The following is a 24,509-nucleotide window of genomic DNA, read 5'->3' as shown; positions in this document are numbered from 1 at the left end:
CATTTTTTTGGTTTGATTTGGTTTTAGACGTTGTTTATTTTAAAAAAGATTCTATTTAATTTGATTTTGGTCTTAACAAAAAAATATCCAAAAAACCAAACCAACCGAACTCTCTCTATGGCGTTGACTACGTCCCTGCCCTTTGTACACACTCTATATATATTGTGTGTGTATATACATTTTATATAAAATTTTACGCTACATATTAATCTATTTCACTCTTGATTTTTAATCTAGATGTTTGACTTAATTACTAGTAGTAATTAATTTAATTCTTTACCCGTATTCAGTAGTTTTATTCGTAGCTTTTATTTTAATAAATCAAAGAATCTATTTCATGTTAAAATAACTTGTATTTGAGTCCTTTATTCATAATTTATTTGATTCAGTTATCATTAAATCACAACTCTCTAATTTTTTGCACAAAAAAAATCATTATTGTAAGAAGTTTTAGATATTATGTTCCTTGAAATTAAAATAGCTAAATTCTTAAATAATGCATACAATTATATCAAATAAGCTATATATATAATTTGAGTACATTTATATATAGTTGATTCTTTTCTTAAAGAGTGATTGATTTGTACGTTAGTGTTATGCTCGGAGGTTTATCATATATTTTCCAAGAAAAAAGACAGAACGAATTAACAGAAAAAGATAATAAAAACCGTAGCAAGAAAAATCGATTTAATTATAATATTTTGATTTGATTCCAACATTTGAAAAATTGACATGATAAATTTGATTTCCTTTTTAAAATACACTACTAATGACCCTTGAATTATAGAGAAACCTTAGGAGCGAAGAATAAGGAATAAACAAATTTGTGCTCACAATTTTGATGAATAAAATCATTATTTTTATTTTTAAAAAGTAAAGAGATTTCGTTAAAATTTAGCACTAAGATGGTACTAGGCAAACTTTACAGATGCAAATGTTATATCCGTTTGTCTATTCCTGTGGGGATTCGATGAGTTGAGTTTGAGTTTTTCTGAAGTAAAATGACATGTTCAAAATCCAAATACAGCTTTAAAAAATTCAAAATTTTCAAGTTTCAACTTTAAAATCTATGGTCAAACGGGAGCTTAATATTATGATAGGGTGAAGGTGAACATACCGCTATTTTTAATTACAAGTTTTGAATTCAAGCCTCGAGAATGATGTCATTTTTGGAGGAATTTTTCAATATATAATTTTCATCTGTGAAAATTCAGCTGCCCTCTGTCTCCAAGTTATTTAAGTTTCTTCTAAAAGTTAGTTTTAAGTCTATGATTTTCTAAGGAAACATCATTTTATTCTCTTCTTTTAATCCAATACTTGTTAAGGCAAAGAGGATATAACCTTTCTAGGAAGACGAGTAGCCCAGAACCACTGCTGGATTCAACACTTGTAACTAAAGGTGTACAACTCTTAGAAAATATTTTTATATCTTAATCTTTTCCGAATTGAAGTATGCAAATTAAAAAAATTATTATTGGGAAAAGAATGTTTAAAATAATATATTTATTTAAACAAATGACATTTTTAACCCATTAAATAACAATAGAAACATTATAACTAAAATTCCTGGGATCCCCAAGGAAGAGAATCCCTCCAAAAATTGATGTATGCCACTATTTGCAACACACTCACAACATTCGGGCAAAAGAATAGTTCGATATACGTTCATCACGTGGCTGCTATAAAAATTCATAGGACGCTAGAAGCAGTAGTCAGGAATTGCTAAAAATTGATTTAACTTAACCCCAAGAGAAGTTGCAACAAATGGAAAATGCAGCACAGAAGTGAATACTGATATCATAAGAAGCCTATGAACATAGCATAGAAAATATCCTCTGGTGCAAACATGAGCACTAGTAAAGTAGTAGCAATGTACAAAAAAACAAGTGCTCTGCAAAAGCTTTTAAGACCCTTTTACATTCATTGATACACTGAGAGAATAATAAGCAATACATCTCTCAACTTTGGACTACTGAGGAGAGATCTCCAAAAGTAGACCATAATGATCGCTAGGCAAAACAGGTAGTGTCAGTTTCTTAACTTCACTCTTCACTTTCTTTTCCTTTATATATGTGAGATTTGGGATTGCATCCTTTCCAATCATCTTAACATCACTTACACAGAAATCTTGCAGTTTGCAGACAATCCTGTCCAGACGTTTCTGTAGTGTCCTATTGGCGCTTAACATTTTGTTTGACTTGGTGTCGTATGTCCATCCCGTTTCTTCAGGCTTCATTTTGCCCCAAGCATCAATCCATCCATCAGTTGGAGGAAATTGACCATCCAATTTGTCATCCCAGTTCATATCACCACAAAAGACTACATTCCGTTTTCTCTCAAGCAGCTCCACAGCTTCCTTGGCTTGCTCCACACGTTCCTTGCTGTACATTTGATCCCACTTGGGTGGCCCAGGGCAAGGACTCTCAAGATGGCTGGTAGCAACAACCAAGGTCATATCTTTCTCAACTTCAATCTCAGCAATACAGAGTTCCCTTCCCATTATAGAATTGCTAAATGGCTTGCAACTGTAGGATTTCACTGCAAGTTTGCTCAACTGCAATTTTTTTGTCAAAGACCAAGTTTAACTATAAAAAATGGACCAACTTTTTTCAAAAAACTGCAAGGATTCATGTTGAGCAATTATTGAGATGTTCCATATCTTCAACATTAACTTTTCCTATTGAAAGGGAGAGTAAATGTTAAGTACTATTCTCTCTAATCCATATTGAGTGAATTGTTGGGGTATGGGCACACCCCTTAGAAAAATATTTAAGGACGATAAACAAAAGGCTACTTTCCACTATTACCTTTGATTATTTTCAAGCTATTTTCCTAGAAAACATAAAGTAGTTGAGAACCTCATTAGATGAAGGGTAAACATGGAAAAAGGCCCAATAAATCTCTTGAACTTTGAACAAGTCACTTATTTTGAACTATGAAAAAAATCCCAATAATTCACTTAGTATGGACTAGAGGGAGTACTATAGAGAGACTTCTATGGGCTATGTCAACTGGAAAGCTCCGTTGTAAGTAATTGAAAACTAAGGTGTCCCTGGGTATAGTGTGGAACTAATTATCTTAACTATTGCAAGAATTCCAGATCCAATAGAAGTGCTCAAAACAAGTGCACATAATAGGAGATAAACCAGGATCGCAAAGAAAAAAGAAAAGAACATAACTAAAGTATCGTATAATAGGCCTGCAGAATACACATAAAATACCAAATATTCAAGGTGTATTAAGTAATTACTTGCATGCAGAAGTATCCTCTCGTCAATTCCATCACATTTGAAATGGAACAAGAATACATTTTCCACCAACCAGAGTGCTGAAAAATGTCATATATTTCTGGAGTAACCTCCTGAATAGGTATCACAAATTACAGAGTCAATAACTTTCATGCAAGGCATAATTTTTCTTGCATATAGACGTGTAGATAAATGATGATAACCTGAAAACATATAACATCTGGCGTATGCAGCGCAATAAGGTTGCCTATGGCTTTCATCCTCTTGTGCATCTCTATGTCTGCAAACCACACATTATAGGTCAAGATCTTCAACACTTTGGATTTACTGGTTGAGAAAGTTTTGCCTGGTTCCTGTTCCACTGAATCTGCACCACAAATCATTGCACTTAAAAATTTAAGGAACAATAGCATCCGAAAAGGTGAACTTTTCCAACACAAAATCTAGATATCCCTCAGCTAAACAAAGTATATACTAGCATCAAAAGGCTTAACATCCTAAAAACTTACTAACAACTTCCACAATTAAGCCTTTTCCGGCAAACTAAACATCATAAATCCCAGAAAAAAAACACTCTTTCCCTACACAGTACTTTTATACTTTTTCATTTTCATGGGAGAAGTTCCCATTGTTATATCTCTCTACATGATAGAACCAGTCTACAAGATCATGAACTAGTCTGCAAAATGATTGGCATACAACTGAAGAGACCACCAATCAATCAGAAAATTTGCACAAACGGAAAACAGGAACTGCATATCTTCTTGACCAAGACTATCACTTAACAAGATAGATTTATTACAAATATATCATCAAGCACACACAGCTCATATTAGTAAACCTCAAACCCAAACTAGATAAGCCAACTATGTGAATACTTTACATCCTTCCAGTCCCATTTCATTCATAACATCCACATATCCAAATTTACTCCGATGAATACTAAAGAATCACACTAAAGCAATGTTCCTGCCTAATTCAAAACCTAATCAAGGAACACCATTGTATGCACGAAACCAACAAAAAAGAAATATATTTTATCAGATAATTCATGTAGAAACATAACAAACTCCTAATTAATATTGACAAATTAATCAGAATCAAACAAAAAGAACTCCAATATACCCGATATTTCAATTGCTTTAGTTGCAGCAGCCTTTACACCCCTATACCCCATAGCAGCATCAACCTCAGCCACTTCAACCCCGAGTGGTTCCTCCCTATTTTTCCTCTTGTTTGCCGCATTCGCACATCTAAACCTAACAGACTCCTTCACATCATCTTCAACCATAATAGGAGCCCTAGTTGTTATTTTACCCTTGTTACAAGGCCTCAAAGGCAAGAACACGTTGCCAACAGAAGAACTCAAATCATCATCATCATCATCAGTTTCAAGTGTAGCAAGTCCTGAAGCTGAAACCCTAGTACCACATATTTCACAACTTATGCTGTGATAAGGGTTCGTAAAGGTACAAGCTTTACATGGCCATTTGGGTTTTGGGACTGAAATTGAAGGGTCTGATGAGATTGATAATGGTGAGTCAGATAAGCATATTTGGCAGGATGATTTTTGGGAAGGAGGGTTCAAGAATGTGCATCGTGAACATGACCAAGACATGCTAGGGTTTAGGTTGACAAGAATTGGTTTGATTTTGGGTAGTAAAGTGAAAGGGAATTTTGAAATTGAAACCATATGTGTTTGTTTGCCGCTACAGTCGGCGGTGCACAATTATCAAAAAGCAAGGAACAAACTATAAGGGCCGTTTGACCATAGATTTTCAAATATTCTTGATAGATATTATTTGGGTGAAATTTCACCATGTGTTTGATCATAATATTTGGGAAACATATTTCACTTTTTAAGAAAAATATGATTTATAACGATAAGTTTTAAAAACTATCAAAATTAACCATAAGTTTGTATTACAAATCGATTGGATCTTCGTTGCAACAAATAATAAGTAGTGTCCATGACACTGGAGCAATGTCATAGTTTGGAGTGAGTGCAACAAGCATTATTCCATACATCGTGAAGTTGACAAAACACATGACTTTGTTACCTTGAGCCGATTGTTCATCATTTTCATCAATAACCATATCACCACTTTCATATTCATTGAATATGTGTTTTGTAAAAGATAAAAACTTGGTGTAAAATTTCAATTTTTAAAAGATATCAAATAATGAGATTTGGCCCAAATATTTAGAAATTTGGGATATTTGTCAAATAATGGTAAATTGTATGGACAAACACTATTTGCCAAATATTTCTCCAAATATTACTTGGGAAATCTATTGCCAAACAGGTCCTAGATATGAGATCAAATTGAAGTAATTATATCATCATGTTCATATTTCATGAATATTTTATTATTCCTTTGGTATTTTTGCAAGAACATACTTCCTTCATTTTTAAAAGAAAGGCCCTAATTTAACTTGGAACGGAGTTTAAGAAAAAAAAAAGACTTTTTAATTTTGTAGTTTTAAATTAAAATTATGTCAAATGTACCAAAATGCTATTTATTCTTGTGACGTTAAACATGTTGTAAAGTTGAAGTTAAAGTATTGTCAAAAAAGGAAAGGGATCATTCTTTTTGAAGTAGACTAAAAATGAAACTATATCATTCTTTTTTAAACAGAGGGAGAGGGAGTATGTAGATATAAAATGGTGGGTTCTTTTTACAAATATAAAGTTGTGGGTCAGTTATTGTATTTGAAAATGTAAAATCATGATATGAAATTTTCTAATCAAGCATTTTTGGAGAATCAAAAAATGAACTCGCATGTCCAAAAGTTGATTTCAAATTCCGAGATGAAATAGCATGTCCCTACTCTCTATGTCTCTAATTACTTGTCCACTTTTCTTTTTTTAGTTGTCTATAATTATTTGTTCATTTTGACAATCAAGAAAGAACAATTTTTTTTACCTACTATACCTTTAATTAATTACTTTGAAAAAGGTAGAACTTTTTAAAAATCTTAAGTTTTTAATTCATCAACTTCATAATTAATAGGGGTAAAATAGTAAACTCATTATGTCAATAATTATTTTCTTAATTGGTGTGCCAATTCAAAAGAGGACAAGTAATTAGGGACAAATGAAGTATTTAATACAAAAAATGAAGGGCCTGTTTGGAAGGACACCCTGGTAATTGGATTTGGTGGAATTGGTGTAATTACATTGCCTTGTCCTGTTTGGAAGGACATGTAATTACTTGGTCAGCAGGTAATTGGTGCAATTGGCAGGGGTAATTACACTCTACAATTCACATGCAGAGGCTGTGAATTGCTGGTAATTACATGGTGTAATTACCACCTGATTACTTTTTAATTTCTTTTTTTAATTTCTATTTTAATTTTTTGTTTTAATTTTTTTACTTCTTCTTTTTTTTAAAATTTTATTATTCAAAAAAATTGTAAAAGTTTATTTTTTATTTTATATTATTTTATTCCATTTTCTTCTTATTCTCAACCTTACTTTACGTGATTCTATGTAATTTTTTCGTATTATCTATTTCTTTATGCCGCTTATTTTCTCATTAGCATAATTTTATTATATTCTAATTTTTAAATTCAAATAGAATTTATTGTTAAGTAAAGTTATAGACTTACGTTTTCTTTATTAAGAAAAACTAAAACTAAATCATATTTATTGCTATGTTGAAATTTGTTATAAGAGACTTATGTTAAAAATTTTGTTTTGAATTTATAACTTATGTTATATTTTCAGTTTCATTTGTTTTAGTAATATTGAATCTACATTGCACGTCATTGTTTAATTAGAGTTGATAAATTATATTTTTATCAAACATTTAATAATTTATGACATTTTATTTATATATTATTCTTTTTATCAAACATGCATTTCACGATGTTCATAGAAACTTCATACTTTTAGTTATTACGATCAATTCAATTGAAATATATTAATTTGAAAAAATATAAATCAATTATTTTTTCATAATATTAGTTACAGAAAATATGTTTATTAATTAGTATATTTTCAAAAAAGAATATCTATCTTAAATATTTAATTTAATGTTATTTATAAAGTTTCTTATTTGTCTAGTATAAATTTTAAATAATTAATTTTTATTTTTAAAATTTATTATAATTTTATGATTGCAATTGTGCATCCAAACAGAACATGTGTAATTACACTGTGGCATCCAAACAAGACATGTGTAATTACAGTGTAATTACACTGTGTAATTAATAGGCTGATAATTACTATCCTAGTAATTACACCAATTCCAATTACCAGGTAGCTTTCCAAACAGACCCGAAGTGTCAAAAAAAAAATTCCATTATTTTTGGGTGAGGACTCAAAATCATTCTTGAATTACCACATGAAACATTAGTAATCCCTCATATTTCAATATTGGTGCACTTTTTGTCTTCCCTCAATAATTGACGTATTTTTAGCATTGATTTATCCATAAGCTTGAAGATTGCCCCAAAATAATCTAATCAGAGAGAAAGACTTGACGGTTGAGAGAGTAGAATGTAGATTTGCGAAAATTTGTGTGAGTACATAATGAGGGGCGGAAGTTTTTGACCGTGGCTGATGATAGATGCTACAAAAATGTGTAGTTAATTAAAGAAAAAACATAGATTTTTGGATTTAGAATTCCTGAATTTAGGGCATCATAATATAACAGGTTTAAGAGAATTACTACTGATAGATACTATGGTTTGAAAAATAATTGAGATGCATTTTGTAATATAGAAGTTTGAACTGAAGGTTTCCATATTATGCCAATTTTTCTTTAGTTTGAGGCATATAATTTTAGGCAACTTTCAAAAGATATCAATAATGTCGAGACTTTCATATTTGAGTCCAAAATAATATTAGCACGAACTAATACAATTAGATGTCGTTGTATTCTAATATTCGATGGAGTTTATACAATGTGCCAAAGTAACGTGCCGAGTTTGTAAGTTACATGCCTAATCTAATTGGTTGGTTTGTCACATGTTCAATGCAATTGTTCCAATGACCAATTATTGAACTTGTACTTGTTCACATTATCATTAAATTAAAAAATAGGAAAAGGGAAAAAACCTTGTGTATTGTCAAAGCAGCAATAGCAAGAGCAACATCTTTGCCATAGAAACCACAAAATTGAGGCCAGAGACATGTACAAGAATTCACGTCCCTCTTCTATTCTATCTATTATATGTGTAAACATATGAAGCACCATTTGCCTTCATCTAAGAGCATTCACAAAAGCCAACAAGGAGTCTACATCCCTCTTTTCTGATGGGTACTTAATTGGCTGTGAAGCGTGCTTAGGGAAAAATAGTATTGTCGGGAAGCTGCCCAGCTGTAACTCTTGTTGTGCAAATGTTTTCTGCTCACCATCTGCCCTGAACTTCCCTACCTTTACACCAGAACCTCCCAACTTCTCTGCCATTTCAACATATGATCCTTCCATTGCCTGTCAACATTTAATTAAAACAAACATTGATAAGAAAAATAAGAATTGACAACAAGTGTCCCGTGTTCAGTGACACTTCCAATTGGACTAAGTTGCTGGTGGGATGTAACAGTTATTCAATGATTAAATGATCAATTACCTGGCAGAATTGGCACCAAGGAGCATAAAGAACAACAAGCCAAGGCTCTCTTCGGTCTTCCAATTTCAATAGGTTCTCAACTCCAGGTCTACTCAAGGTAACAATGTCCTTAGTGTCGAAAATATCAGCAACCGTGTCATTTGCTTGGGTAGCATTGTTCCCATTACCATTTACACTTTCATCTTTGATGTTTCCTTTATGTAAGCCACATTCCTTGGCCTTTGCATCCTCCCACCACCACCTTCCTTCTCTCTCGTGTTGCCCAGGTAGGACTGGCCTGGTGCAAGGTTCACATCCAATAGAGACATAACCTTTCAAATGCAAAGAGTTCACGGGAACATTCATTGCACGTAGGAAGTTCCATATGTCCTTGCCTTCTACATTAGCCACCGGGTTCCACTTCACCAAGCTTCCTGAGCCACCATCCAATCCCTCGAAAGAGGGGTCTACCTGAACAACTGGAACTTCAGATCGAGTTCCAGGGGACTGATCTTTTCTTTGCCCCGTGATCCAGGCACGCAAACCTTTGAGGGCTCTCCTCAGGGGCCTAACTTTCCTAACACGGCAGCATTCTTGGTGGCCATCCTCGTAAAATGAGAAAAGACCCTTGGTCCTTACTAATGCCTGAACTTCAACAGGATCAGGAAACATGTATTCGATGTGAATGCCATAGTGCTTCTCGACAGCATCAAAAAGTTGGTAGGTCTCTGGATTCAACCTCCCGGTATCAAGGCTGAACACTCTAAATGGTCGACCAGTTAAATGTGCATACTCTATCAAAGCAACATCTTCTGCACCACTGCAAAATAAAGCTAATGTGTAAGAGCATTATCATAAAGAGTAAATTATCTATATATAAGGAGTTCCCTATGGCATCATTCAATGAGGAACAAACACTGAGTCATGGAAATTAAGACACAGATGACACATTTAAGCATGCATTGCATTCAATAACATTCCTTGCCAGTAAAATAATCCAAGTGGAAACTTCAAAAACATTCAAAGAAATGAAAGGACAACAACTAAACCATCTGTTAACATTACATTCACTATTAAATACTTCACCTTTTCTTTTTACTCAAATTATGAATTTAGCTTTTCAATTGCTATTCCCAACCATCTTCAAAATTCGTACTTTCACATATACGTGATTTCATACAATAATTTGGACAGGAAATACTACAATATATCAACTTAATATGACCAAAATAACAAAGATTAGCACCTGAAAGCAATGGCAATATCATCTCCAAATTTCTCAAGGGCATTATCCATAATCTCAAGAGGTGAAGCATTTTCAAGATCCTTAGCCAGTTTCTCAAAATCCTCTGCCTCTATTACTTTCTCCGTTACCTCTGCATTTACAAAGCAAACAATACAATCAATTTGTTTGCATACTAGCTCCATTTCAATTTGTTTGTATGTTTTTCCCTTTTTAGTAGTACTTTTTGACAAACTCTTTAATGCTAACTTCCCATTTTGAAGCTTTATTTTCTTAAATTTTGTATCGGGTTAAAATGAGACAATAACATACCAGGAACAACAAAGGTTGCTGCTGAGGGAACTATGGACTCATTCCTTTTAGGTTCAGCATATAATGGCTTCACAGCACAACGCCTCTGAGAAAAATTCAAGAATTTGTTTGGCTGATCCAATAGCTGAATGTTACCCAATTGGGATACTGCAAAGATAAAATAACCAGATCAAAAAAACTGGTAAAAATTGAAACTTACAAAGGGGGGGAGAGAGAAAATGGTGTACCTATGGGTTGTTGATGAGAAGATGAAGAGAGAGAGCCATGAATTGCAGTTGAAGAAGTGAAAGCCAAAGCCATTTCTCAAACAGATTGATTTTTCCAACTGAATTTCAGCAAAAGAAAAGCTTAAATTGTTGATGAATTGTGGGAATTTGGAGGGTATTTGAAGAGAGAAAAGGTAGGGGTTGAGGTTATAAAGGGAGCAGAAAAGAAGGCTAGTTTGCAGGTACATTGAACCTGGACGTGTTTTCGAATATAGATGCAAAGTCTGATGTGGCATTGTTGAATGGTAATATGTCCATCACTGCTTCCATCATTTTATGCCATTATTTTTTCCAAGAAATTTCCATTTTGACTACTGTTCCCATCTTACAATACAAACATTTTGATTTTAATAAATAAAATGAGAGTATTATACGTGTGTTTTTCAGTGTATGGTACAAAAGAAAGATTTTCCATGGAAAATGTTTTCTAAAAAATAAATTGGTTTCTAATTTATTTTCGTTTGGTTGGTAAGTGGAAAATACTTTTTAGTGTTTGATTGGTGAATGTAAAATAATTTTTATTTTCGACTAGAGAGTAGAAATAGAAACCAACCTCGATAATCAATTGGGATCCGACCCCGATTGGCGTGAGACCCAACTTTCGAATCAGGACCGGTCTCGACACTCAATCCAGAATCCGACCTCAAATTCTGACCTAACACTCAAATTGGGATTCGACCTCAACTTGATGCGAGACCTAACTTTCAACTGGAACTCAACCACTACATTTGATTTGTGATCCAAACCTGACTTCCAACCTGAAACCTAACTCTGGTTTCTGACTCAAGATTCAAATTTTGAAATTAGGATCAGACTCTGATACTCGATTCAAAATCCGACTTTCGAATCGTAATTTGACCCCGACACTCAATTCAAAATCCAACCTCAAATTTTGACTGGAGGCTAACACCCAAATCAAATTCAACCTTGACTTGACCTAGGACCTGGAAATTGGGTCTCGAATCGAGGTTGAAGGTCATGTCCCATATCGAGAATCAGGAGTCAAAGTTTGGAGTAGTAGTCGAAAATTGGTACCCTAATACTTGAGTTAGAGTGGAAAATTATGGTGTGAGGTTGAAAACTAATTTTGGAAAATATTTTTTCTTACTTTTTGGAGATAAGTCATTGTCACGATCCGATTTCTTAAGTCATGATGGCACCTACTATAACCCACCAGTAGGCAAGCCAACCCGTAACCCGGAACAACAAGTAATGGGCCTAAGGGCAGAAACTAAACAAGAGTAGGCAAAATTTAAGATAACAATATAAACAGGCGGAAGCAAACCAAAAAATATATACAAATAAAGATCCCTCCCGGAACCTGGAAGTCACTAGTACAGAGCTACTAACAAAACGAGTACAAGTCCCAAAGGTGGACCACAGAGACTGGACTGTCTCGAAAGGTAAAAGACAAGTCTATATACACAGATGGAGACTGAAATAGTACAAAACGGTGTGTGCTCACCCCCGTCTCCGGATCAGACTACTTCAAACTGGATCAACGCTGGCCATTGGTGCTCGGACCTGCATCACGAAATAGATGTAGAGCGTAGCATGAGTACCAAACAACAGGTACCCAGTAGGCATCATAGGCCAACTGAACTTGAAAAATAAAGGCAATATCAAAAGAAGGAATAACACAAACCGAAGTCAAGAACGAAAATCTAACTAACAATGGAATGCACACGAGTGTAGAAAGAACTAACTAAAGTAATCTATAAGCTAACTGGACCCCATAAGCCTAGAAGGTACACTCGTGCGCAAGTTAAATAAAAACCCGAACAGACCCCCATAAGCCCAACGAGTGCATAGAACAATTATAACTAAAGGGAATTGCATATAAGAACCCAAGAACGGAGAACATCGAACCAGAACCTCAACCCCAATTAGTAGAATTTGACAGTACGGAGGTCGGACCTCGAACCAGATGCTCACCAAGTAACCAATCATAAGTATTAAGTATGTGAGCCCGAAACTCTAACCGGATGCTCTGTATAGGTATCTGGGCAATAGAGGCGGGAACTCTAACCGGATGCTCTATATAAGTATCTGGGCAATAGAGGCCGAAACTCTAACCGGATGCTCTATATAAGTATCTGGGCAATAGAGGCCGGACCTTAAACCAGATGCTCCATAAAGGTGCCAATGTAGCTGCTGAAAGAGTCCTAATCGATCCACACTCATAAATATCCGTGGAACGTCGTTCATACTTAGCCAATCAATGTAAGTCCTTGGAGCCGAATCGAAAATCAAATTCAAATCGCGAAGCAGAACTAGCGTCGCCGACTTAACTTGTGAAGTTGTAACATCGGGTAAATAAGGATAACTATCATCGGAGCAAGCGTATCACTTAGCTAAGACCCAAACTATCATACTCAAGTCTGCTATACCAGTCTACAGGGATCTAAGCCGACCGAGCGACGTTGGGGCAAAACTAAGGCCTATCGGATCTGAATCATGTATTTCTAAGGCAAGCCCTAGTCAAACCTAAACTAAGGCCCAAGATGCTTCAAATAAACAGTAAGTAAGCATGCAAGCACTTCACATAGCGAGGAGGGTCAATTAATAACACAAAGCATGCTCACAGTTACCCGATAATTCTCGACATATGCCGAAAACATGATTTCTAAACACCTATGCATGATTCAATAACTACCAACCCAAATCCCAATTAATCAACATGCATTTACACTCTCAAGCTTAATCTAAGAGAGGGAAACTGTAGCCTATCTGTAGGCTGTTCACACGCGCTCCAAAATCACTTATTTGAAACTTTCCCTTTTCGAACGGTCTCAAAACGCTGCCCCGCTATCAAAAATAGAGTCACAATGTTATTACGGTCGTTTAGACACCAAAATCACAATAAGCGGAGACGGACCAATTTCGGGGTCAAAACGGGGAAAGTGGAACCTGTGCTGGAAATTCCGGAATTAACCCCAAAAGTGGGTACTAACCAGTTCCCCCAGTTCATGTCCCAAAATGGGACACAATTCGGGGCTCGGGAACAACACAATATCAACATGCAACCAAAACTCAAATTTTCTCAAGAACTGGAAATAGGACAGCAGTTGAATCAATATATTTACCAGAAACTGGAGGTCTAAAGAGAATTCCGACAACACCACGATGTTCTCCTCAAAAAACCACTCAAGATAGCTTCAAGAATCACTGAAATCAGACCTAAAATGGCTGAGAAAGCAAGTATCAAAAATTCCAAAATCAAGCTCACAAAAAGGGGTCGTGGCAGCAGGTATTTTACAAATATTACCTCAAACGAGGACCCCAAATCACTATCCAAGCTCACCAACGCGTTCCTTGCAAAAAATCTCACAAGATGAACCTTTGAATCACTGAATTTGGACTTGAAATGAGAGAATTATGAGGGTTTGAAGTTTGGAAAAAATGTTGCTGATTTTCTGCAATAATTTCCAAAACTAAAAAAAAACTCCGACGGGTGCTCCGATCTTGTTTGGAACCCCGTGCACGCAAACGAAATATGTAAACATACCAAATTCAATATTTCGGACTCAATGGCATAGTCAAAATTTCCATACGAGGTCATCTTGACAAAAAGTGGGTCCCACACCCAAATGCCATTTTAAGTCAAAAACCACAAAAGAACTTAGAAAAAAATTGAAAACCTCGAGACACAAAAGAAAGGTCAATCTAGATCAAACTTGACATTCCGGAGCTAACCGCGCTGACGGAATTCTCATCCGAGCGTGTTTACTCAGAATGTTGACCAAAGTCAAACTTAGGCTTAAACTTAAAGTTAAAACGCCTAATAGGACTGACTCCCACTGAAAACATCGAGAGTCATGTCGACCATGCTACTAGCCTAAAATGACCCTTCCGAAGTTGATGAAATCGTCAGAATTGGATTCCGATGTCATCTTTTTGAACTTTTGATCGAAAATGATCGTTCAAGGTTCATAAGCTCCAAAACACAAAAACTCGCACCAAAACCAAACGAACGACTAGGTGACCGAACTGTCAGTCCCAGCAAGTCATAAATGACTTGGGGTCGCTACAAAAATGCTCTAAACGATACACAGAAGTCAAGACACAGAAATGACCAGGAGGGTCATTACAATCATTTTTCTTAAATTTGAGGAAAATAATCTAATTTGAAAAATGTTTTCCTTCATACCAAACACTCACTAAATTTGAAGGGAAAAATGTAAATATAGGGTTGTTTAACCACGTGAGATGGAATTATGATATGAAATTATACACTATCACAATAAAAAAAACAATAGTTTATTGATTGAATTTTAGTTCGATAAAAAGTAAAATTAATCATGAGACAATGTAATATTTTTCATAAAATTTCCCACATAGTATGAACAATCTCCTTATGTTGAACATGTATTTTGTCGATATAAATGGTTAAAATATTGGTAAGAGTAACAATATCAACTATAAATTTTGTTTTCATAGGAAACAAATGGTTGGTACATATAAGATGATGTTTTTTACAAAATAAAAAATTGTGGGACAATTTTTATATTTGAAAAATGTGAAATCATGATATGAAATTTTCAAATCAAGCTTTCCGGAGGATTTAAGATTTTATCTCATGATTTGAAATCATGAAATGAAATCGTATGTTCAAACACGTACCTAAATTTGAAAGGAAAATGTAAATTTAAACTTATCACTCATGTTTTTTTTGCTTAATCAAGTCTTGTTAATTGGTCATCATAATCACTCAATCTTGTTTTATATTTAAAAGTGATTCAATTTTATCAAGTTAGCTGTTATAGTCATTTAGATTGAAATTTAATTTTTGATACTTAATTATTTAATGATGTGATAACTGCAATTTTTTTTCTAAAAATATTTAATAAAATTAAAATCAATTTTTAGATCTAGTCAGAACCCAATCAATCATATAATGGAAATCATCGATAAAAAAATAATGTTTATACCTATATAGAAGCATGAGTTAAAGGAAGAAAAGTCATATTTAGAAACAAAATTCCTCAAAATAACTTCATTGAATTGGAAAAACAAAATTAAGGTTTTTAGTTTGAACCTTAGAAATATAATTTTTTTTTTATAGTAAGTGCTCTTTATAAAGTTACATTATATTAAATCAAGCTATAAATATGAAAAATAATTTTCAGAACTAACTTGGAACTTCTTTTTTTCATTTTTCTTGTGTTTATTAAAAAATAAAGACATTTAGCTAGCTATTTATCAATATTCACCTATATAAAAGCATTTATAAAAGTCTTAAGATTTTATGCTACTTTTTTCTAAGGAACTAATTTTCCAATATAATTCTTTCAAATCTTTTCCAGACACTCGTATTATTTTTCAAATAATAACCAGTTATCTCCAAAATCCAAACCAAAAATCAAATTCAAATGCTACCAAAGAGTGGCTACTTGTTAGCACTTTTAATTTGTATAAATTTACTTACATGGATTAAATAAAGGCGGAATGATTTGGGAGACTTTTGTACTTGTACTTAACTTCGTTTGTAAGTTGGACCCTCCTACTTATCAATTTGCCAACTGAACCCCTAAACTCATTAAAACACAATATTTTAAACCCATTTGACCATTGCCCAAACTTATGTGGCATTGATAATGCTGAGTTGGAAAATTACGTGATTACACGCGTTTGACAACAAGTAAATAAGGTATTTTATAGTAAAAATATTTAAATAATAATTATAATAATCAGTTTTTTTTAAAATAATTAAAAACTCATCTTCCTCAACCATCCCTCTCCCACCCCACCCCCACGCCCCTCTCCTCCGTCCCCAGCCCCCCTCTCTCTTCTTCTTCTTGGAATTTCATCCACCACACCCACTGTCCTCCTCTTCATTCTCTCCTTCATCCACTTTCTTCTCAACCCACACTTCTTTTTCACTACAAATCAGCCGCCCACCCCAACTACTTAGTCTAAAAGTATTGAGATTATTATTGTTATTTTAGGCTTCAAAAAAGAGGTTTAAGTATGGATTAACACGAAGGATAATGGTGGATATTGAAAAATTAAAACTCCATTGCTATGTTAGAGAAAGCTTGAAAAATAACAAATGGGTCTTGTGAATTTGTGAAATTAATTCAAAATTGTGATTGAGATTAGTTAGATTTATGGTGGTGAACTTGTGTTTGAATTTTCAGGTCAAATGGAAAAAATCTCACCTATTTGACATGAATTTAGTGTTCAATTTGGAATAAATATGAAGAACATGGTTATTTGATTTTTTTTAAAAAAATTTAACATGTAATTTCTTACATGTCATTTTTAATGACATGAAATTTCACGTGTAAGCAATTGAACTTCACACACACTAGTCGATGAAAAAAGGGTTTAAAATATTACATTCTGATGAGTTTAGGGGTTCAATTGGCAAATTGATAAGTAGGAGGGTCCAACTTACAAACAGAGTCAAGTACAAGGGTCTTCCAGATCATTTCGCATTAAATAAATTACTGCTAGCATTAAAAAACTGTTGAGTTTTAGCAAGGTGTGAATGAGAAATAAGAAAGGAAAATGAAAAAAGTGGGGGAACCAATTTGGAGGGAAAATGAAAAGTCATTTCAAATGAAAAGTCTTTGAAAATGAAAAATCATTTCTCCCATATTGGTAAAAGTAAGGAAAATTGTTGTCATTATATTAGGAAACACTTCTTTTAGTTCTTAAAGAGTTAAGAAGAAGGTGCCTCCTCGCGCCGTTGTTGCTCGGCTTTGGATTTGGTGATTGATTGATAATATTTTTTGACAAAATTTATTTTATCAATCTCATTAAGTAATTTCCTTTCTCTTGAAAATTAATTCAGAATGTTAATTAGTTAACCGATTTAATTTCGCATAACAAAATTATTTGAAATTCATGCGTAACGGTAACATCATATGAAGGGACCTGTTCCTTCCGAAAATACGTTTTTTTCCCCAAAAGACACAACGTTCTAGAAAGACATGTCTGAACAAACGCGTTCCTTGTTGCAAGTGGCTATAAATAGAGTCTTTTTCCGTTTTTCAACACTGAAATTTTTTCCTCTCTGCATACATTTTCTTACAAAAATAAAATTGTCGATCAACTGAGTCTGTGTGTGCTCTCGTTGTTGTTCTTGCGTTCGCTGAAATTAGTGAAGTTTGAGGTACCGCTACTTCTCTAATAGTTAATCCGTTTTATCTTGGGAGGAATTAATCTGTAACCTCGGATACTTGAGGGGATTAAATTTCTTAAGTAAACACAGTGGGTTCTGTGGACTCGGTTTTTTATTTTCTGTCTGTTTCATCCTTTTCCTGTTTCTGTTTTTCCTAACCTGAATACAGGAGATAACAAAAACTAAATCTTTCATATAGTCAACTCATTAAACTAGTCGGATAAAAAACTGAGTTGGGTTCATGATGAATTGGATTCTAATAGGCACCGGAAATTAAAATAACCACTGAAACTAACTAAGCAAAGTTGAGTAACCATCAACATTAGCTCATTTCCTATCCATGGGTCGAGTCGATGAATAATTTGACTCAAACTTCTATTTGTGTTCAAGCTTTTGATCATCGTAGAGTTCAAACTCATGATGTGTACCTTATGAGTTGTGCTCTTACCACTTTAACATAAACCGTGGTAGCACTTGCCTTTTAGGTTATGTGACTACTTTAGCTCCTCCTATTGCATGATATTATATAAGTTCACTCTGGTAGATGTAACAAACCTTAGCAACATGTATACCCTTTTTGTTTTCACAATTTATAACTCAATGAACACACTTATTTGAAATATGCAAGTTCTAGTTCCTCTAGAATTTCTCTTAATTCTTGGAGTAGATCATCTAATTATAATTGGGAAAATGCATAAGTACCCCCCCAGCCTATGTCCGAAATCCCAGAGACACACCTAACCTTTACTAAGGTCCTATTACCCCCCCGAACTTAATTTATCTATAATATTCTACCCCTTTTCGGCTTACGTGGCACTATCCTTGAAATAAATGTCAACATGCGCTGGGCCCACAAGATAGTGCCACGTAGGCCAAAAAGGGGTAGAATATTATATATAAAATAAGTTCAGGGGGGTAATAGGACCTTAGTAAAGATTAGGTGTGTCTCTGGGATTTCGGGTATAGGCTGGGGGGTACTTATGCATTTTCCCAATTATAATTCATATATGTTTTTCTTGAGGAAAAATAACAGATGTTTAAGTTGAGCTTCTTTATTGCTATATATAGAGATTAATGCCCTAAATAGACCAACAATCCTCAAGCTATTTTCTACCTTAAAGAATTCAAGGAAACTGAGGTTGGAGCAGCTGTAACTGAGACTGGAAATCCTTCCATTCCTCTATTAACTTAGTGTAGCTTGAGTTTTTGGCCAAAACATCTTGCGAAACCTCCTTATTTTCGATCAATCTTTTAGCATATTGATCAAACTTTGTGACATCTTCCAACATCTTGATAAACTTTCTTGCATCGCTTTCAGCTCTTACCTTAATAAGACTGTCTATTGCCTCCTCAACCTGAGCCCAAAAGCATGAATCTTGTGTAGAACTTGCAAACCGGCTCCTTGCAGTAGGATGATCAGTGCCATTCTCAGTGTTCCACCACTTATCGAAAATCTTGTACCTTCTCTCCCTTCCATGCTGCATGTAGTGGCCTTTCACAAGATGCATCCCAGTCCTGTAGTACTCTGCAATATCAAGTGGCTCGACAACGAGTTTGTAGAACTGAGAAGCATTTACCCACTTTGCACGTTTGTGAAAATCATACGGCAGTTCATTAGCCTCCAACTTGTCAATCAAAGAATCCCAAAACTGACCAAGTTTGATCCTGTTCATATTGACCTTAAAATCTCTTCTCGAGGCACCTCTTTGCTTGAATGAATCGTAATATCCCATTTGTTCAACAGAATTGTCACAAGATGCTTTATACCACTCTATCTGTGCTCTGAATGGATTGATTTTGGATAAACCAATTGCAAGGTTGGCGCTGTTGAGGTTGCGAGTTCGACCCAACTTTTTTGCCTTTTTCAGGGCTTCCTTAGCATCTTCGGAATTCAATTCCTGTTTGTCAAAGAAGCAAAATCATTAGACTAGCTCTTGCACAGATATCTCAGCAAATGAGAATCAACATAGAGATATGACAACAACAAATCAGTGTAATCCCACAAGTGGAGTCTGGGGAGGATAGTGTGTATGCAGACCTTACTCCTACCTTTGAGAGTGTAGAGAGGTTGTTTTCAAAAGACCCCTCGGCTGAACAAACAGTGAAAATAGGCAATAGCAACAAACATAATCAACAGCAAGATAATCAGATATCGAGGCGAAACAACAAGTAGTGATAGAAATCTAAAAATAAGGGAAATCAACATAGAGACACGAACCTCACAAAAACTAATACCAACAATAGCAGAACAATTTTCATCCCTTTGGAGCAAGGTACGAGTATCAATGCATGTTTATATTGTACCAATAATGCATACATTGCTCTTTCTTGATGAAAACTGCTCCGCAACATTACTAGGTATATGAAGGTAGTTAATAAGAAAGGTTGACGACATTACATGAGAAGCTATTCCTAATGACTCCAGTGCCAATGTTATCCCTGCTTCATAGCTCGACTCCGGTATATTGCCTCCCATGAAGCTTCTATTCTCTATAAATTGCCACTGAACTTTCCGAATGAAATCAGCATAACCAAGATGATCCTCAAGGCTAGAACTTTGCGAGCCATTCAGTAAGGTCAAGTAAAGCAACTTAATGACAACCATCCCATTATCGACACAAACTGCACCATTGTTGGTGCAGAACAAGTAGCTCCCAGAGGGACAAAATGAACTCTTACATTCACCTCTTGATACAACTCCAAGAGAATCCAACACAACGCGGAAAAGCTGAGTCTTGTTTTCCTCAGAAATAAACTGGAAAGAACATGATGGGGAAAAGAACAGTCTTGGGACAATATCATGCTGTGAAACAACATGACAAAAATGTCCAGCCCATCTTTTTTGAAGAATGACTCTGGAAAAGGACTCATTGCCAAGCATTGGAGAGCCAAAGGTAATGCAAATGACAGAGCAAATAGTTTGCAGACGGCAGAGAAGCCAGAGAGTTAAGAGGGATGCAATTGCTCCTCCAATTGAGTGTCCTGTTATGACTATTGACTTGCTTGTGTTCATTATTTCTACCATCTGCACATTTTCAACAAAACAAATAGTCACAGAATCTGCACATTACCATGATAAGTGAATTTAATAGAATGATTTCCTATATTATATGCATATTTCATTAACACTGAAGTGATCAAATTAAAAGAGGTGGAATATATATATAATAAATACTCATGATAAAAGGGTGTGTTTAGTATGAGGGAAAATGTTTTTCGTGAAAAAAATATATTGAGTTCCTTACTTTTATTTTTTTGTGTTTGATATGTATGTAAAAAATATTATCTTAAAATTGTTTATATATAATCTAGACAAATACTATAAGAGGTTGGTGAGTGGGGTGGTCGGCAGTCACCCCCACCCCACCCAGGCCACCCCAACAAATTTTTTCTTTTAAGAAATTGTTTTTGAAAAATATTTCAAATTTTTAAAAACATCATTTTTTTATGCCGCCCCCTCCCCCTCGCGAGCCCGTCAAATATTTTTTTTAAAAAAAAAATTGTTTTTGAATAAACCTTTCCTGGGTCGGAAGTTTGGGTCAGGTCCTTGGTCAGATCTCAGGGTCGGATTTTGGAACAGTCTTGTCCTAGTTTGGGTGTCGAGTCGGGTCCTAAATCAATTATCGGGGTTGATTTTCATATCAAAAATTATTTTCCTAAGGAGTATTTTTTAGTCTCAAGCTAAAAATCTAAGATATTTTTTTGAAATATATTTTTCAATCACTAACCAAACATTAAAAAATATTTTTCAGAAAATATTTTCTGCTCACCAATTAAACATGAGAAAATAAGTTAGAAATCCACTTGTTTTCCAAGAAAACATTTTCCTTCCTACCAAACACACCCTTAGTTTCTTAATAGAAGTGAAATCTAAAAATGTGACATAAAAAGGAACGGAAGGAGTAAGTGAATTGTTCAAAATTCAAAAATTCAAAATGCGACGAGCTCGACTCAGAAGGCAATTTTTTGCTTTCACTGACAAGAGTTTTCGAACTTGAGACTTCCAACATAGAAGTCCCAAGTCCAAACCACTGGGCTACCCCGAAGGATATATTCAATTAATTATATCCTAAACTTTTTTTTTAATAAACGGAAAAGGATAAAAAATATCCCTGAACTATGCGAAATAGACCACTTAGACCTTCCATTACATTTTGGGATAAAAAATACCCCGACCGTTATTCCAAGAGACCACAAATACCCTCAAGAGTTAACTACCCAATTTTTTAGTGATGTGACAAGCCACATGGGACTAATTCCTCTACCTAAGCGTTGTCAACAGGGATTCACTACAAAAGAACTAGACATTTAGCGGCGATAAAAGTCGCCACAAAATCCCAAAATATTGCCACTAAAAGTTATGAGTGATTTTTAGTGGCTACTAAGGCAGCAACAACCATTCCCTAGGATAACATATTTTTTCAACAAAAAATTATGATAATTAATTTTCGGTTGCAACCTAATTTTCTAAAATAAATAACATGCACTATCAATATTTAAAAACATCGAATATGATTACGAAAATGATCAAAATTACTTCTCAATTCAAATCTCCTATTACATAATGCATCATCATACATTTTATGCATTTACATATGACATAAAAATAAAACATATTGTGTCTTGATTGATACCATCTGTGTTTTTTTTTAAAATAATGAAAATAAACACAAAATTAGAATTTAATGTTAAAAATCAATTAAAATTTTTAGTGACGATATTCTGGGCTTTTGTGGCGACTTGTCGCCACTAAAGGTCTAGTTCTTTTGTAGTGAATCTAGTTGGCAACACTTAGGTGGAGGGATTAGTTCCATGTGGCTTGCCACGTCACTAAAAATTTGGGGTGCTTACTCTTGAGGGTATTTATGGACTCTTAGGATAATGATGGGACATTTTTTATCTCAAAAGGTAACGAAGGATATAAGTGGTCTATTTCGCATAATTTAGGAGCAATTTTGACCCTTTTCCGTTTAATAAATGTGCATTTTCTCGATAATTTACTCATTTTGAAATGAATTGAGGATAAAAGAGGGAGTCATAATTAGGGCTTTGAAATGTTCAAACTTGAACGTCCTAGTCAAAAGTCACGAGTCAATAGACATCTATGGAGACTTGTTGGCTTTTAGAATTGTTAAGTTGTGGAACTTACTCATGCTTTTCTTCTTAGTTGTTACAATGGATATGCCACTAAAAATTAAAATTAGTAGCTTCCTTCTTTTTACGCAAATGATTTCCTCTTTTTATAATTATAAATAATTTAATTTTAATTTTTGTCTTTAAGTAAATCATTGACATATTTTAAAATTGTATGTCAAAGTCCACGTAAATTAGGAAAGTAACTTTTTGAGAGTCTCAATGTTTTTTCCCCTAAGAAGTTCAGTTTTGAGATAAAATAAATAAAGGGAATAAATGTTCCTTTTTATGCCCAAAAAACATACTCTCTTCCTTCAATTTTACTTTGTCACACTTTGATTTAACACATGCATTAAAAAAATAAGTATTGATATGAATATTGTATCAAACTATGCGTATTAAATAATGTCTTGAAAAATGATTAGAAAATAAGTATATTTAATATTAAGGATAAGACATGGCAAAAAATTACTCTATACGTCTAATTTTATATGAGATAGTTTGATTCGATAGAGTTTAAGAAAGATTCTTTTTTAAAAAAACTTGTGGTCTAAAATTAATGATAAAAATTTGTGTGACTATAAGTCATTTCATTAAAATGAATATTTTAAAGTAAAATTATTATTTAATATATAAATGTGTCATTTTTTTAAGACCGACTAAAAAAGAAAGTAAGTCATATAAATAAGATAGAGAGAAATCAATAAAAATCTATTTTAAAAATAAGCGGCAAGTAAAAGTGAACGGAAAGAAGTAAATTGAAAATTCTTTGTTACTACTAGTAGAATAGAATATAAAATCCCAATAAGTTAAATGCTCATGAAAATACTTCTAACCTGATCACGGAATAAATTGTCGCTGTAAACTGATTGAAAAAGTTGCAATAATCCGGCATGGACCATTGCCGGATCCGCCCCATCCAAGCACAACGAAGAGAAAAGTTCATCCGGAAGCGGCACTAAATTCCGGCAACTTTGGTCCACTCTGGTGCCCAATTTTACGCCGGAGAATCCCACATAGGCTGTCCCACCAACTCGATTGACGGCGAAATTGCTATCGACCGATGCATCGGCGACGCCACAAACCTTCCATGACTCCTCCAGCAACGGCGTCGATGCCACAAGAGCTGCCAAAGTCTCACTAGACTCGAACCTGCAGGCATCATGAGTTCCCTTTAATTAAGTGAAAGAAAATTCAAATTGCATAAAATTCTAATAAAGTTGTGGAAAAGTTAGAAACACTCACGATGAAGCTTCCGATTCCATAATTTTCAAAGTTTTTGTGAGAAAAAGTGTTTGAAGCGAAATTGCTAACTGAAAAGATTTGAAGAAAAAAAGATATTTAAAATAGTACTCCTTCTATCCCATTTTGGTTGTGCTGACAATTTTTTTTTTCTATTCGGTAACAATTTAATTTTAAAATATTTATTTTAATTTTAGTAAAATAATTTATATCTAAATAAATATTTATAATTTATTTTAAATTATAAATTTTAAAACTCTTTCTTTTTTTATTTTAATTTTGTGTTAAAATCAAATAAGTTGGGAGACTTTGACGTTTGTGCGTATGTATTACTTTATGCGCGTGCTGTATAAAATGAGTAATTATTTGAACTTGGC

General features: G+C 34.1%; 3 protein-coding genes across 3 annotated transcripts; all 3 read right to left on the bottom strand.

Annotated features, from left to right (window-relative positions):
- Nucleotides 1-1,772: 1,772 nt before the first annotated feature.
- LOC125834573 (uncharacterized) lies at nucleotides 1,773-4,941 on the bottom strand. Its single transcript, XM_049513714.1, has 4 exons — nucleotides 4,374-4,941; nucleotides 3,452-3,615; nucleotides 3,251-3,361; nucleotides 1,773-2,554 (listed from the first exon to the last, which is right to left on the bottom strand). The coding sequence occupies exons 1-4, from the start codon at nucleotides 4,939-4,941 to the stop codon at nucleotides 1,970-1,972; spliced, it is 1,428 nt and encodes a 475-aa protein (XP_049369671.1). The 3' UTR covers nucleotides 1,773-1,969.
- A 3,359-nt stretch (nucleotides 4,942-8,300) lies between these two features.
- Nucleotides 8,301-10,685, bottom strand: LOC125834598 (5'-adenylylsulfate reductase 3, chloroplastic-like). The gene is made up of 5 exons (XM_049513736.1): nucleotides 10,590-10,685; nucleotides 10,363-10,509; nucleotides 10,054-10,183; nucleotides 8,829-9,627; nucleotides 8,301-8,689 (listed from the first exon to the last, which is right to left on the bottom strand). Exons 1-5 carry the CDS (start codon nucleotides 10,660-10,662, stop codon nucleotides 8,459-8,461), a joined length of 1,380 nt encoding a protein of 459 aa, XP_049369693.1. The 5' UTR covers nucleotides 10,663-10,685; the 3' UTR covers nucleotides 8,301-8,458.
- An 8,076-nt stretch (nucleotides 10,686-18,761) lies between these two features.
- Nucleotides 18,762-24,187, bottom strand: LOC125834558 (lipase-like PAD4). Its single transcript, XM_049513699.1, has 4 exons — nucleotides 24,136-24,187; nucleotides 23,727-24,042; nucleotides 20,156-20,782; nucleotides 18,762-19,655 (listed from the first exon to the last, which is right to left on the bottom strand). The coding sequence occupies exons 1-4, from the start codon at nucleotides 24,153-24,155 to the stop codon at nucleotides 18,882-18,884; spliced, it is 1,737 nt and encodes a 578-aa protein (XP_049369656.1). The 5' UTR covers nucleotides 24,156-24,187; the 3' UTR covers nucleotides 18,762-18,881.
- Nucleotides 24,188-24,509: the final 322 nt, after the last annotated feature.

This window comes from Solanum verrucosum, unplaced genomic scaffold (genome assembly GCF_900185275.1).
Source record: "Solanum verrucosum unplaced genomic scaffold, falcon-dt-bn FXZP01000287.1, whole genome shotgun sequence".
Classification (NCBI taxonomy): domain Eukaryota; kingdom Viridiplantae; phylum Streptophyta; class Magnoliopsida; order Solanales; family Solanaceae; genus Solanum; species Solanum verrucosum.
The sequence above is the reverse complement of the archived record's forward strand: the minus strand, read 5'-3'. Positions and strand labels throughout refer to the sequence as shown.

What these genes read in the sequence shown, in the direction of transcription:
- LOC125834598 (XM_049513736.1), bottom strand. Translation starts at nt 10,662, where the DNA reads ATGGCTTTGGCTTTCACTTCTTCAACTGCAATTCATGGCTCTCTCTCT. An exon ending in AGCAACCTTTGTTGTTCCTG is followed by an intron (nt 10,184 to 10,362) that starts GTATGTTATTGT and finishes TTGTAAATGCAG; the next exon opens with AGGTAACGGAGAAAGTAATA. An exon ending in CTTGGTGCCAATTCTGCCAG is followed by an intron (nt 8,690 to 8,828) that starts GTAATTGATCAT and finishes AAATGTTGACAG; the next exon opens with GCAATGGAAGGATCATATGT.
- LOC125834573 (XM_049513714.1), bottom strand. Translation starts at nt 4,941, where the DNA reads ATGGTTTCAATTTCAAAATTCCCTTTCACTTTACTACCCAAAATCAAA. An exon ending in TAAAGCAATTGAAATATCGG is followed by an intron (nt 3,616 to 4,373) that starts GTATATTGGAGT and finishes TTTGTGGTGCAG; the next exon opens with ATTCAGTGGAACAGGAACCA. An exon ending in CAGATGTTATATGTTTTCAG is followed by an intron (nt 3,362 to 3,451) that starts GTTATCATCATT and finishes ATACCTATTCAG; the next exon opens with GAGGTTACTCCAGAAATATA.
- LOC125834558 (XM_049513699.1), bottom strand. Translation starts at nt 24,155, where the DNA reads ATGGAATCGGAAGCTTCATC. An exon ending in ATGGAATCGGAAGCTTCATC is followed by an intron (nt 24,043 to 24,135) that starts GTGAGTGTTTCT and finishes TGATGCCTGCAG; the next exon opens with GTTCGAGTCTAGTGAGACTT. An exon ending in CATTAGGAATAGCTTCTCAT is followed by an intron (nt 19,656 to 20,155) that starts GTAATGTCGTCA and finishes TTTGACAAACAG; the next exon opens with GAATTGAATTCCGAAGATGC.